This window comes from Suillus paluster (assembly GCF_016628075.1).
Source record: "Suillus paluster strain FC165 chromosome Unknown EDB91scaffold_85, whole genome shotgun sequence".
In the NCBI taxonomy this organism is placed as follows: Eukaryota; Fungi; Basidiomycota; class Agaricomycetes; order Boletales; family Suillaceae; genus Suillus; species Suillus paluster.
The window spans coordinates 69,108-81,840 of record NW_024537645.1 but is presented as its reverse complement, the minus strand read 5'-3'; the positions used below and the strand labels follow the sequence as shown (position 1 = coordinate 81,840).

Below are 12,733 nucleotides of genomic sequence, written 5' to 3'. Positions count from 1 at the left end.
TTGCTCATCACCGTTTCCTAGGGTGTAGGAGACACTTGAAGGAGTGACTGGAGAAGCCTAGGCGGGAACAAGGGATTCTCAAGTGCGCAGGTGGCAGGGACAAATCATATCCCACAAATGGTGCACGTGGTCTTTCCCTTTGATCTTTCCATGTGTTACTTCATTTTATGTTTCAGGACCCAAGAAAACTGGGGTAAGCATTTTCAGAGGTCCATACGACGCAGAAGGAGGCGAAGAAAGTCCGCGGAGCGAATGAAGAAAAAGTTGGATCGAAGATCGGTAAGTCGTGATGTCCGCTGTTCAGATCTAGAATGAATAAAACGCTATACGCAAGGTCGGTAAGCCGCTATGTCCGTTGTTCAGATCTAGCCATTTTCTTATCAAGCGAATATAGAAGATAAGAGTACTCCTCAAAGCGTGGCATCAACACTCAAAGAAGAGATAAGACTCGGGAGAACGCAACAAAAATAATCTAATGACACTTTCTCATAGAACGGGAGCAATGTGAGCTCCGAATCAACCGTGAATGGGCGCTAGAAGCGATGTTGAAAGTTGCATGTCACTAAGTCTGCCTGGCGTATGCGCTATGGCATGCTTCCTAGTGCAATTGCAATAGGGTGAATTATCATCAAGAGGATAGCGGTTGTTGTGGGTTCCAAACATCGAACCAGGGGAAAAGCCGCATGGCCATACGAACCAGCGAATCGATGATTGGCGCTGCCTAATGCACATATCAAGTTCGAGGGACCTGGACCAGCAGCCCAATCGGTGAGTCCTATTCAACATTTGATCATAAACCCGGCAGAACCAAATCCATACCCTAAACACTTTACCATAACGAGCTATGGCTTCCGAATCCCCTGCAATTCAATCCTTGCGGAAGGTCCGCCCCCAACACAAGCCAAACCACCAAGTGCGAAGCACAAATTTGAAGGCCATGAGAAGGCTATTCGTGATTTCGTCTTCGTACAATAACGTACATATCGTGGGGCGGTTCGTCGAACGGCACGATACGCATTGTGCTAATATTGTCAGCGGGTGACACTAGTGCTATCTTTGTTCGAAAAGCGGAAAGTGGCGAAGTTGAGGTGGGCCCGATCGAGACGAAGCAGTTCAGGGTGTCGAATCTTCTTCAGGAAATAGAATTGCATCGGACGGACCACTCTATTTTTATCTGGAACCGCAGGACTGGCGAGCTCATTGTTAACTCACCCCTGGGGTTGTTATCTGTGATCGGTAGTATAGTCGTCATCAACACCCACCGACTGGTTTGGAGTTTACAATTACGATACTTTTGAATATAGTAGTACTTATTAATCCACCGCCAAGTATTGCGTTTGTACCGTGATAACTTACGACGAATCGCGGCATTGTGAGATTGTAGTGCTTTGTGTACTTAGACGCAAGGAGAGCTATATGACGGTTGGTAGATCTATCGCCTCGTATCTGTCAATCTGCCAGCAGAAAATTCACTATTCTATACATTTTATCAGATGGTGTCTAACTGATTATAAAGAATCCGAGTCCTCGTCAAATCACTTGGTAAACATGCGCTCAGCCTCGAAACAATTCATACAAACATAGCTTCAGAGCTTTGACTGCCTTAAGATAACACCGTATTTCCTGTGCAGAAAGTCGGCCATAATTTGTGCTTTACGGATAGTCAATAGCAATCAAATAGTTCCTTTGAAGGTAACATACCAAGCTCTCGTGGACACTCATGAGGAATCTAACGAAAATTATATCAGATACGGAAATGATTCCACATGGAACACAGACGAGATGACCACACTCGACGAGAATGTTAGATGAATTTGCTGGTCTGCGCCACACGCGCTCCTTCGCGGCTTGCTCTGCCGTTGGCCTATTGCATAATGCCTATTAGTCAGTGATTTTGTCCTGCCTTCCTGGCTTACACAAAGTGTCTCAGTTTCCCGGGGACAACCCACAGCAACTCAATGTTCTCTTCGAGCCTTTCCAATGACTCCCAGGCTTCTCGGCTAGCTCGTGGGTTAGCATAGATGAGAGCCTCATGCACGGGAGACGTTTTCAATCTGACACATCCGCTTGCATCCTCGTACAGTCCATGATCGACATAGAGCCGAAGTACGTCAGGATGCCAAGTGGAGAACATGGGTGAAGATTTGAAGGAACGCAAGGCATCCTCCCTACAATCATAGTCAGCGCTCTGACGCGAGGGTGATGATCGAAATTTAAACACCGTGACGGCCATTGTTCGCGCCTTACCAAGGTAGCCCCAACTACGAACTTGTTGAACTCCCACGCAGGTCCTTGGTATAGATCGATTATCGCATCGACGAGAATCATTGACGAAAACAAGGCCGGAAAGTTTAACGCGGCTAAAACCCTTGGAATACCATGAGATTCGACAGGTCTTCAAAACGCAAACGGCATACAAGGAGCAACCTCCGAATGAGTGTCCTGCTGCGACAACGGTGCGGGAAGAGAAGCCATTCTTTTGCCGTGATTCGCCAATCGACGCATGAAGGCGAGGAAGTTGAATGGGTAGCGTAGATGTTTCTACATCTTCCGGCATGTAATTGATGAGAAAGTTTGCAATGTCTCTCGCATTGTCAGTCCAGTCAACTGCTGTCAATTAATTCCAAGCGAGCGGGTAGGAGAGTTAACCTCTTACAGCTGCTGCCGCTGAGATTCTGTCTGTTTAGCAGAGCAGAGTCCCCATGTTGCACTGACTCCAATGACCATATCTCATCTATGGAACCACAGGCAGTTAGTAAATAACACAGAGTGGCCTCCCATGTCTAATCATAATGGGTAGTCATTCTTAGCATACGGACAATGAACACTGGCAGAGACTCACTTCTTTCGGAAAGCCCGTTGCGTGCGCAAGAAACAAGGTGATCCCCTTCGTTCTAGCATTGGCCTCCTTGCCCTTTTTTGTATATCGGTTGACACAATTCCACAACAACTTTTCGTTCGTAAACCAGGCGCCCTCAGCTTGCCGGACCTGCCGTTCCGTGAATTCATGTCCTAGCTTCATGACATCTCTATTCGAAGAGCGAGGAGGCGGCTCGGGGACTGGAGCATCTGGAGTGGCTCTGGGATTGGCTGCAGGTATGACATGCGTGCTGATGTTGTATACGTCAAGTAGTTTATCGGTCCGGGGCTTGTAGGGCAGGGGCGGGGTCTCGATGTGCCCTTCGTGAGGTTTAAATGGCACCCATGGGCACGGTGTAACAGTCGCCCGGAGTGTTGTAGGAGTGTAAGGGGTTGAGAGAGGCGCCATTGGATGTCAACGCGGCATCCTGCCTGGAGTTCTATTTATGTAAGATCGGTGTAACTGCGAGCTCATTCAGAATCACTGCGGAAACGAAATGACGAGACACAAATTAGACCTTATCGAACCACCCGAGGGCACTGTCTGGAGACCATCATGATTCCTACATAAGGCTATGGACCGTCTATATCCACACTCAACATCACGGGGTGTTCGCTGGTGTTCGAATGGAAGACGAGGAGGGGAGCCGAACAATATTGAGACGGCGGCAAAGTCTACCGCTGTCAAAGACTATCAACCTGATGCAGATTTCCTTCGGCACCTCGGTGACGAGTTGCTCACGAGCCACGAACGAGTTCAGACATCCTAACGCAATTTGTTAGACACGCGGATAGTCAGCAAGGTTAACACGTTCTAGTGACAGTCCTAGATTCGTGGAGCGGTCTACGCCAGGTGTACCTGTGCGGAATCGAATTGTCTGCGTTGGTGATTGGCATTTGTAATTGAGGTCTATGAACCTTTTTTCGTGTCCTTACATAGCTTTGAGCAAACCTGATTTTGATAAGTCGAAATTCACAATTGCGGCAAGCCCCATTACCTTAACTCGGGCGCCAACTGCATACGGCAGAAACGTTGCTTGCTGCAGGTGTGTAAGTACGAGGGAAAGACGGAAGATGAGCTAAAATATTTTGAACTCGTTTCATTGGCCATGATAAGCAGTACAAGGGCAAGGAACACGCTGTTTCTGGTGATGTCCGAAATTAAAAGTCTCACACCCCCTATTACGCACCATTATTAGGTAGGAGTACGTATATTACCCCGCCTACTACTCCGCATTAGTTGCGAGCGTCGAGCCTCGTCATATAATTGTCAGTCATTTGTGCAGCGCGTTTAGTAGCGGAGAATAGCGACAGTATGAGGCGTGCCGCATACGATTTGAAAGTTCAGTTGCGGCGTTACGTCGACTCGAGATATGTATTGATCAGTACTAGACTGTATCCTTGTCGGGCACTACACCTGACAACATAAATTTCCGCCCATCATCTCTATTGAGCGCCAAGATACCAACTGTGCTCCGTGCCTTTGTTGCATCTCTGAAACTGCATCTCCCGATCATCGCTGAACTAGCAAGGCGTGCTGGAAACTGATGTCGAGGCACCACTCTGATCAGCGTTCTAATCCCAGAGATTCTCACACAGACCTCTAGCAAGCGTGACAAATGTTGAAATCGCCATGGGTGGTCTAGGATGATTCGACGATGAGTCTGCCAAAACAACACTGGGGTAGCACGATCGTAGAAATACGAGAGGAGAAGGATCTTTCCGTAAGGCAAAGCGTCCAGGAATGATGGCTGGTAAACGCCATAGGTTTGAGTTCACAGATGCTATTGCAATCAATCAATAAACACGAAGAGAAAAATGAACTGACTCATCCCTAGCCATGACGAGCTCTAAAACTCGATTGCAAGCCTCAACACCGCCTATATGATATCGGCAGTTTAGGATCGGGGCAACTTTTGCCTCGCGCTCTGGCGCATCCCATGACACTGCCACACACCGCCCCGTTGTTTTCATGATCATACTTGTTTTCAACCCCATTGACACTAGAGTCGTTGATCAATCAACCACCCTCACAGGGTACAGGAAGAGCGCTTGTCACTTAAACCAAGTGTCATATAACCGACGTGCTGGATACCCAACCTAGAATTCACGGTACGCGCATCATTAGCTAAAACGGTAGAAAGGAAAATGTTCCCCACTCCAGAGCATCACATCATGTAACAGTGCCTGAGAATAATACCATGGAATATCATCGTCATGAATTGACAATCCCCCTCCTGGTGATGTACGGCACTCCCTTCACGATTCGCGAAGAATTCAATGATAGATGGAATGTAAAGAGCCTGGGGAACACCGACCTGATGAAAAATTTGATCCCGCGGAAGCATCAACGATGGAGGCTTACCTGATCCAAGGCTCTGCCACAACAAATTTACGTCAAATTCCAAAAAGCTATATAAATCAATAGATAAGCCAGTAAGTACAGTTCATATGCGTACCCTCAGAGCTGGCATGCGCGGACGACATGCTGAAGAAGTACAATTACAAGTCCTCGTGCAGGGGATTTAGTCGGTTGATTCGTTAGACGTTGAAAGTCGAAGCTTTGAGGTGTCTACGTGCGCGCACGCATGGTAGCGCAGTGTACATGCGAGTGGACTGAGATATGTGTAAGACGAAGACAGTCGGAAGCTTGACGGTAGCCAGATGGCTGTGCATCGTTGTTTGGCAAAGCCTTTGGATCCAAACAACCGCTTGTTTCTTGATTGTTTCCGACAACACTGAACAGTTGAGTATGATTAGAAAGCTCGCCTCAAAACTTCCTGGCATCCCGACGACGATTTCATAGGTGGATCTATATTGTTAGTGAGATATTCCCTCATACAATGTTGGTTACAAAGGTTCGTGAGGTTTGGGGTGGCGCTTGCAAGGTGCGTGGGTCATTAATATTGCTGCAAATGTGGACGATTGAACCTTATGTCCTCGCGTGCATATCTCTTTGACGCGATGCCATGAGTCCTGTAGAACCTGCTCGACAATGGCTCATTATTGTTTCTCTAGCCTAGGCCCCAACTACAACACAACCATCCTCGACGCTGCACGGGCTACAGCCCTCCGAGTCAGACACAGACATCGACATTCGATTTATCATTCAATGAACAATATCGACAGTGTACAAGTAGCGCGCTTGTAACTTCTCCAACGGCCACGCCGATTTCACGATTTGCGCGGGGGACACCATACAGACAAAGGGCTGGTGATCCCTGGACTAGCCACAATGATGACCATGGCAGATTTTGGAGAAGGTTTGCCGCCATGCCGCATATATTTTTTTCATCCACGGGACCGACCCGTGAACAAGGAGACGTGTAACAAGCAGTCCTTGGTCACACGAGGGATGCATTCAGGGCGAATATGAACCTGACGGATAATACATGAAGACAATAAGTGAATGTCATCGTTACTACGTCCGATGGCGCAGGCACAGACCAACACAATATGAATACATAACAAAATCACCGGAACCACTGTGAACTTACCTGACGTGCCAAATTCCCATTGTGCGCATCCCGATCTCGCCAGTACAATGTTATCTCATTCAGACTCTAGTATGTGCTGCAAGGTCATTCTGGCGAGGGAAAGATGCCTTAAACATGTGCAGGATAAAGTCGTGCAGAGTTGACCGGAAATGAATCGCAATGCGGGCTCTGAAACAAGAATGAGTCGAGGAAGCTGTTGTGAGAGGCAGTCCACGACGTTGAGGATATGGCATGGTTCACTTGGCATCATCAGGACCGAGATGTTGCTTATTACTGCGAATTGATGATTAGCGCCGCCGATGGGATCCCTTGCTGCAGTAAAAGAAATTGTCTCACCAAGAGAGAGACCAGCAGGGCAACATGTGAGTACTATCCAATATATTTGATCACGAACAAGGTCAGCCAAATTGATCCAACAGATCACCTTACCATGGCTGCTGGATCCCGTGCGACGCCGACCCTCAAGGAAATGTCTCCCCCAGACCCAAAGCACCGATATCAAGGACATGAGAAGGCTATATGGAGTTCCGTCTTCTTGCACGACAACGTGCACATCGTGAGTGGTTCGTGGGACGGCATGATGCGCAAGTGGAGCTGTGACACAGGACTTCTTGTTGGACAGCTATGGAAAGGCGAGGGAGGGAAAATTTGTACATTGGCACTTTCACCGGACGGGAAGACGATTGCGTGTGGGAGAGAGGATGGAAGACTTGAGAGGTGGAACACGGATGGGGAGATGATCGAAGGCGTTTGGACGAGTCCGGGGGTAAGGTCGCTCTCGTGGTCTCCCAGTGGAATTCATATTGCCAGCGGATCAAGCAGTGGAACAATCCTGGTCCGAAACGCAGATAACGGAGAAGTAGAGGTGGGTCCGGTCGAGACGAACCAGGGCGGGGTGCTTGCTCTTGCATATTCACCTTCTGGCGACAGAATTGCAACAGGCGGATTGAACGACTCAATTTGCATCTGGGATGGGAAGACTGGAAAGCTTGTTGTCGGGCCCATCGAAGGCCTAGGAGCCCATGTAACTTCGGTGGTGTGGTCATCGGACAGCAGCAAAGTCTACTCCGCTTGCGACACATTTACACGTGTATTCGACAGTATCTCCAGTAAACAACTCCATCGCTTGAAGCATGATGTTGCAGTTTCACCCGAAAACAATGTGCTGGCGTGCGTGGGCAATGGTGGTATTGTCCAGCTATAGGACACACTGGCAATGCCATCGGCAACTAACATAGCCCTTTCGTTGGCAGCGCGAAACCCTTTACTCTATATCATTCTCTCGGGATGGGCGATACTTGGCATGTGCCGGACACGAGGGGAATCTCACTCTCTGGACAGTCAAAGACATGATAGCTCCCAACTTGAAGTTGGCAGTACCTATATTTCATCAAGGTCGTAATCGAGCTAGACAGCAGGCATCTCGACCCGAGTCCCCGTCGTCGTCTTTCCTTAATGTCAAAACCTACTACTCATGTTTGACTTCTCGTCTTTCCCCTTGCTCACACAACTGTCACAGGCTGATGCTACACAGCCATCGGGGTGATTGGATCATTGAAGCAGGGCACGATGATCCTTACGACCACTTTTTCAGGGTAAAACTCCTGTTCGTGCAAAGGGCACTGGTGCTGACATACATACTTGTAGTTTTCCCAGCCATTTCTTCCAGCATCATCCGATCACCCTCAGCCCTCCCACTCACCACCGGCTTGTCGCTGCTGGAACATCATTTCTCGACACCGACCACCAGCAGACGAGTCCCCGCAAGAACATCCAAAGCGCGGTTTGTTCACGCGTCATGCTCACTCAAACACGCCCCTGCAGCCCGCAACCAGCAAACTCACAACGAACGCCAGAAGTGAAGGCCCAAGCAGGAGACGAATCCGATGAAAGTGAGCAGAATGTCGGCCTACCCGATGTAAGTCCTGATCTAGCTCTCGCACTGTTGTCTCAACGCATGGCTTGTCAGTGTCCTGCGAACACTACGCTCACCACGAGTAAGGGTAAAGTCGAGCAACGAGAAGACCCTCCTCTTACCATCAAGCTTACCGGCAAAGAAAATCGCAACTATAGGAAACGATTAATGCGCGCTTGAGGGAAGGATCTCGTTTCCGCACAAATGACACCGGTGATGAAACCCGAGGTCGTTGACGTCTACTCCGTGCGCGGGTTTCAGGTGAGTTTTTAGTTTCATTTTGTTGGCACGTGGAAAAACAACCTTCGAGTGTTGGTGGGATCGAAAACGTTATCTCGAAAACTGACGTAGAACAATAGAGAATGATGTAGACCCTGTTGGGGAGATCAAACTTGAGCTTGAAGCTTGACATCTAGAAGCTGTCCGTCGTTGTTGGGTCAAAGCCCTTGGATCCAAACAACGTTTCTGAAGGTTAGGCGTCACTTGCATTGTAGCCGACCATGGTTAGGTTGCCGCGGAAGAAACCATGTAAACAGAGGAATAACCTATATGTCGATACTACCAGTGAATGTAGTGACAAATGCAGTATCATGAGTTGCGAGCGGAAGTAAAAGCACCTCTACGAAGGAACGTACAACCAAAGCGTACATTGAAATCCAGTCGATACCGCCCTAATCATCGTGGTAGTGTCCGCGAGGGAAACATATTCTGTCTAGGAATCTGTTGCAGCTGCCTTCTATGCTCGAGTCCGAATCTGAGCCATGCTCGGTGTGATACGTGACGAAGCGCGATGGGGAACCGTGTGACGATGAACCTGCAGTGCCTTGCGAATGCTGCGCTCCGTGTACAGCTATACCTTGCGATGACGATATTGCCTGTACAGAGACAACTTGCGACGATGGACCCGCCTGTGAAGAGCTACTCGCGTGTGTTGCAGTGGCAAAGACTACTTGCGATGATGGACCGGCTTGTGATGAGGTACTGGCGTGTTCTGCGGCGGGAGTAGCACCGCTCGTAGCTGCTGATGCCTTTGTCTTGCGGACCCGCTTCATCGCAACGTATCTCTGTCGTTCCCGTCCTCAGCACGAACAGAATTGTAAACAAGATGGACTGAACGTTACCTGGAACCCGCGCGCAGCATATATATCGACGACCTCGGGAGAGCGTTCGTATCTCCTCGTTGGAGCCATTGTGGCAGACGTTTGATTATTCCCTCGACCGAGTGTCAGCCATTTCCAGATAATGCGATTGTCTTCGCTGTCGAGCTCGGCGGGGGAAGTGGGATCATCGGGTGGTGGGGTGTGCGCATCAATGGAAGGTTCATCATCTTCGTCTTTGTTTGCTTTGCTTGCGTCGAGCACAGCATTCGCGGAACACTGACGGTCCATCATGAGTAAGTGATAGTGTGAAACCCGAGAAATAACTTGCCTGGTCGCTTTCCTCGTGATCTTCTCCTGCTCGAGCCTTCCCTCCAGGTATCGGTTGGTTGGGCGTGGGATGCACAAGCGGGTTTTGGTGAAGACGACGTGCAAAGAAACTGCGCTTGTTGCACTGTTCTGGAGTGAACTCGTTTGCTGGAGGGCGATGTCGAGAGATGAGGTTCCGGAAGTGGCGACCTGAGAATAGGCGGTGGAGACGGGGGCCAGATAATGCCAAAGGAAGAGATGGTTCGGGAGACTGCGATGATTACCGTCGGTACCAGCCTCGTTGCATGATAAAGAGTTTTACCTCAAAAAAGTTGTTGTATGGATCATCGTGCGCGTCCTCGATGATACCATCACCCCCTGTAGCATCAGCCTGTGACAAGTCCTGTAAGCAAGGCAAGAAAGGCAATGAAACATGAGAATACCGACGTCAAGGCAAGAGGATGATGGGGGTTCAAGTCGAGTGTCCTGCTGTGTGCCTTGACTGTGATCCTGTTGAAGTGTGGGCACTGCAAGCTCAGGAGCTATGTCTTTGACCATCCATAGAGTGATTTTCCTCCCTCCACCATATGCCAGGTATGTTCCATCTCGAGAGAACGACACATAGTAAAGGTCTTGGCGCTCCTGCTGAAATGGCTGACCGAGTGGTTGATGTGACTCTGTGTCCCATAACTGTGTGACACCACCAAAGCCCACACATGCAAGGACATTGTTTTTGGGTGAAAGTGCGATAGACCATAAGGATCTGCCATGCTCGAAGCGATGGAGTAGTTCGCCTGAGGTGCTGTCGAAAACACGTGCGAATTCGTCGCAAGTGGAATAGATTTTGCTGCTGTCCAAAGACCACACCAATGACGTCACAGAAATACCCAGGCCTTTGATGGGGCCGACGACAAGCTTGCCGGTCTTCGGTCCCAGATGCAAATTGTTTGTTCCACCCGCCTGATGCAATTCTATCTCCTGAAGGTGAATATGCAAGTGTAAGCACCCCTTTTGCTTCGTCTTGATTGGACCCACTTCGACTTTTCCGGTTTCTACTTTTCGGATGAGGATTGTTCCATCGCTGGACCCGCTGGCTAAATGGCCTCCGCCGGGAGACCATGAGAGCGACCACACCGCCTTGCTATGACCCTTCCAACGTCCTTCCATCATCTCTCCTTCAGTGTTCCATCGCTGAACACTTCCATCCGCCCTCCCGCACGCATCGTCTTCCCGTCCGGTGAAAGCGCCAGTGAATATATCCTTCCACCTTTCTCTTCCCATGGTTCTCCGACAAGACATCCTATGTCGCAGTTCCACTTGCACATCGTGCCGTCAAACGAACCACTCACGATGTGGGCGTTGTCGTGCAAGAAGACGAAACTCCATATAACGTCCTCATGTCCCTCAAATTCATGCTTCGGAGTGAATCTTTTGGATTCTGCTGGGGTTGAAGTTTCCTCGAGGGTCCGCCTTTCAAAGGATCTAGCAGCCATGGTAGCTCGTCACCATAAGCGTCTGGTAAGTCAATCTGGCGGTTTGTGGTCAATTATGCGGGGCGAAAAGTTGACCGACACCTACTGGTTGGTCTGCTGGTATCTTCTTTGGGAGAAAGCTAGCAAGGTAGGCGTATTTTATATATTCTCGCAGGCATGGATTCCATGAGGCGGCGCTAATCGTCAATCCGCAGGTTCATGCGGCCATACAGCAATTCCTCCCATTTCAGCTGGGAAAATCGTGATCCCCACTACTCTCTTAATATCATACACCCCATTCACGATATCATATTCGCTTGGTGAACCATGTTCTTGCGCATATACTCAAGACACAGACGCCGACCTTCATTCGTCAACATGGCTTCTGCCAATCACACCCATGCATTTCTCTCAGCTCACATTACCATTTATTTCCGACCATTTGTACTTCGAGTCCTCGCAATCCCGCACCCTTTCAAAGGGCCCTCCCACCAGACACCTTGTCATATTTTCCGATATCTGAGTGAGCTAATATGATACTCATTTGCGAATCGCATGTGCGAGAACGAGAAAGATCGGGGTGTGCAAGTGGAATTTGGCATGTCGGGTGACCTCACTGTGCATCTGGTTGGCCATTTGATATTCATGTAAGCGCCTGCGCGTGCCATCAAAAGTGACCACGAATACAAATGCCCTCCCCTTATTGCCTGTATGCATTTTCCCCTTCCCTTAGACCCGTTCCTCGTGCGGCCGCGGAACACCCATTGCACGTCTGCCCTGGTTCATTGGTCGATTCCGTTCTAACTTATCGATATCCTACGAAAGACTGATTCTTTCAATGTTAGCAGGGTAAGGACCAAGCACGAACGAACACAATTCATGGTGCCTGTGGCAATGATGGGTACGTTTCTCCACCTCTGCTCAATCCATCCAACTAACTTCCCTGTATACGTGCGTACACTAGATGCATATATTCGAGGACAGGTAGGACACTCCCTGGCCTTAGTATGTCCATACTCACTTTCAATTGCAAGGGCGCAGGATACTCACAGCTGGAATTTTTAGGCGTGACATATGGTACACCCCGCATCAGAAATGCAGTATGGGCTGCTCTCTTCGATTCCCTGGTAAGCTTGATCTCCCTCCTCGCTGTGCCTTCCCCGCATCTGGCCATGTGGTGAACTACTAAATTCCCGGGGTAGATCTCGGATTTCCAACGCGTTAACAATAAGGACGTTATCCCGATCATTCCGGGGCGCCTTATAGGCTTCTCACATGTCCAGGGAGAAGTCCACATCATCCCAGCCGTATGAACTTTGACCAGCATATGAGTTGCAGTAAAACCCATGGCATGACGAGAATTCATAACATACAATTGCTTCTTGAGCTTAATCGGAAGTTAGAAAAGCAATAATATCGTGAACCCAAGAAGAGTGTAGACAATAAGGTTATAGATAGATTGAGTAACGTGACTGTGAAGTCAAGGACGCGTTATTTAGATGTGTTTGCGTAGTGTTCAAGTGTGATATGTGATTTGAATAAGCTGTTTCACTTAATTTTCTTGATAGTTGGCTCTGTCTCTGC

General features: G+C 49.0%; 4 protein-coding genes across 4 annotated transcripts; 2 read left to right on the top strand and 2 right to left on the bottom strand.

Moving 5' to 3' along the window:
• Positions 1-1,586: 1,586 nt before the first annotated feature.
• Positions 1,587-3,268, bottom strand: EDB91DRAFT_1239365 (Alpha/beta hydrolase family-domain-containing protein; the record flags this gene model as incomplete). The annotated part of the gene is made up of 8 exons (XM_041321844.1): positions 1,587-1,651; positions 1,702-1,729; positions 1,780-1,864; positions 1,917-2,168; positions 2,222-2,368; positions 2,418-2,607; positions 2,657-2,783; positions 2,843-3,268. 8 exons carry the CDS (start codon positions 3,266-3,268, stop codon positions 1,587-1,589), a joined length of 1,320 nt encoding a protein of 439 aa, XP_041172229.1.
• Positions 3,269-7,879: 4,611 nt separating this feature from the next.
• On the top strand, positions 7,880-8,813 carry EDB91DRAFT_1313743 (uncharacterized protein; the record flags this gene model as incomplete). Its single annotated transcript, XM_041325139.1, has 3 exons — positions 7,880-8,139; positions 8,181-8,274; positions 8,326-8,813. 3 exons carry the CDS (start codon positions 7,880-7,882, stop codon positions 8,449-8,451), a joined length of 480 nt encoding a protein of 159 aa, XP_041172228.1. The 3' UTR covers positions 8,452-8,813.
• Positions 8,814-8,851: 38 nt separating this feature from the next.
• EDB91DRAFT_854392 (WD40-repeat-containing domain protein) lies at positions 8,852-11,226 on the bottom strand. The gene is made up of 5 exons (XM_041328614.1): positions 10,125-11,226; positions 10,000-10,068; positions 9,700-9,948; positions 9,393-9,647; positions 8,852-9,335 (listed from the first exon to the last, which is right to left on the bottom strand). Exons 1-5 carry the CDS (start codon positions 10,974-10,976, stop codon positions 8,943-8,945), a joined length of 1,818 nt encoding a protein of 605 aa, XP_041172227.1. The 5' UTR covers positions 10,977-11,226; the 3' UTR covers positions 8,852-8,942.
• An 872-nt stretch (positions 11,227-12,098) lies between these two features.
• EDB91DRAFT_1161586 (uncharacterized protein) lies at positions 12,099-12,675 on the top strand. The gene is made up of 2 exons (XM_041319844.1): positions 12,099-12,276; positions 12,352-12,675. The coding sequence occupies exons 1-2, from the start codon at positions 12,157-12,159 to the stop codon at positions 12,460-12,462; spliced, it is 231 nt and encodes a 76-aa protein (XP_041172226.1). The 5' UTR covers positions 12,099-12,156; the 3' UTR covers positions 12,463-12,675.
• Positions 12,676-12,733: the final 58 nt, after the last annotated feature.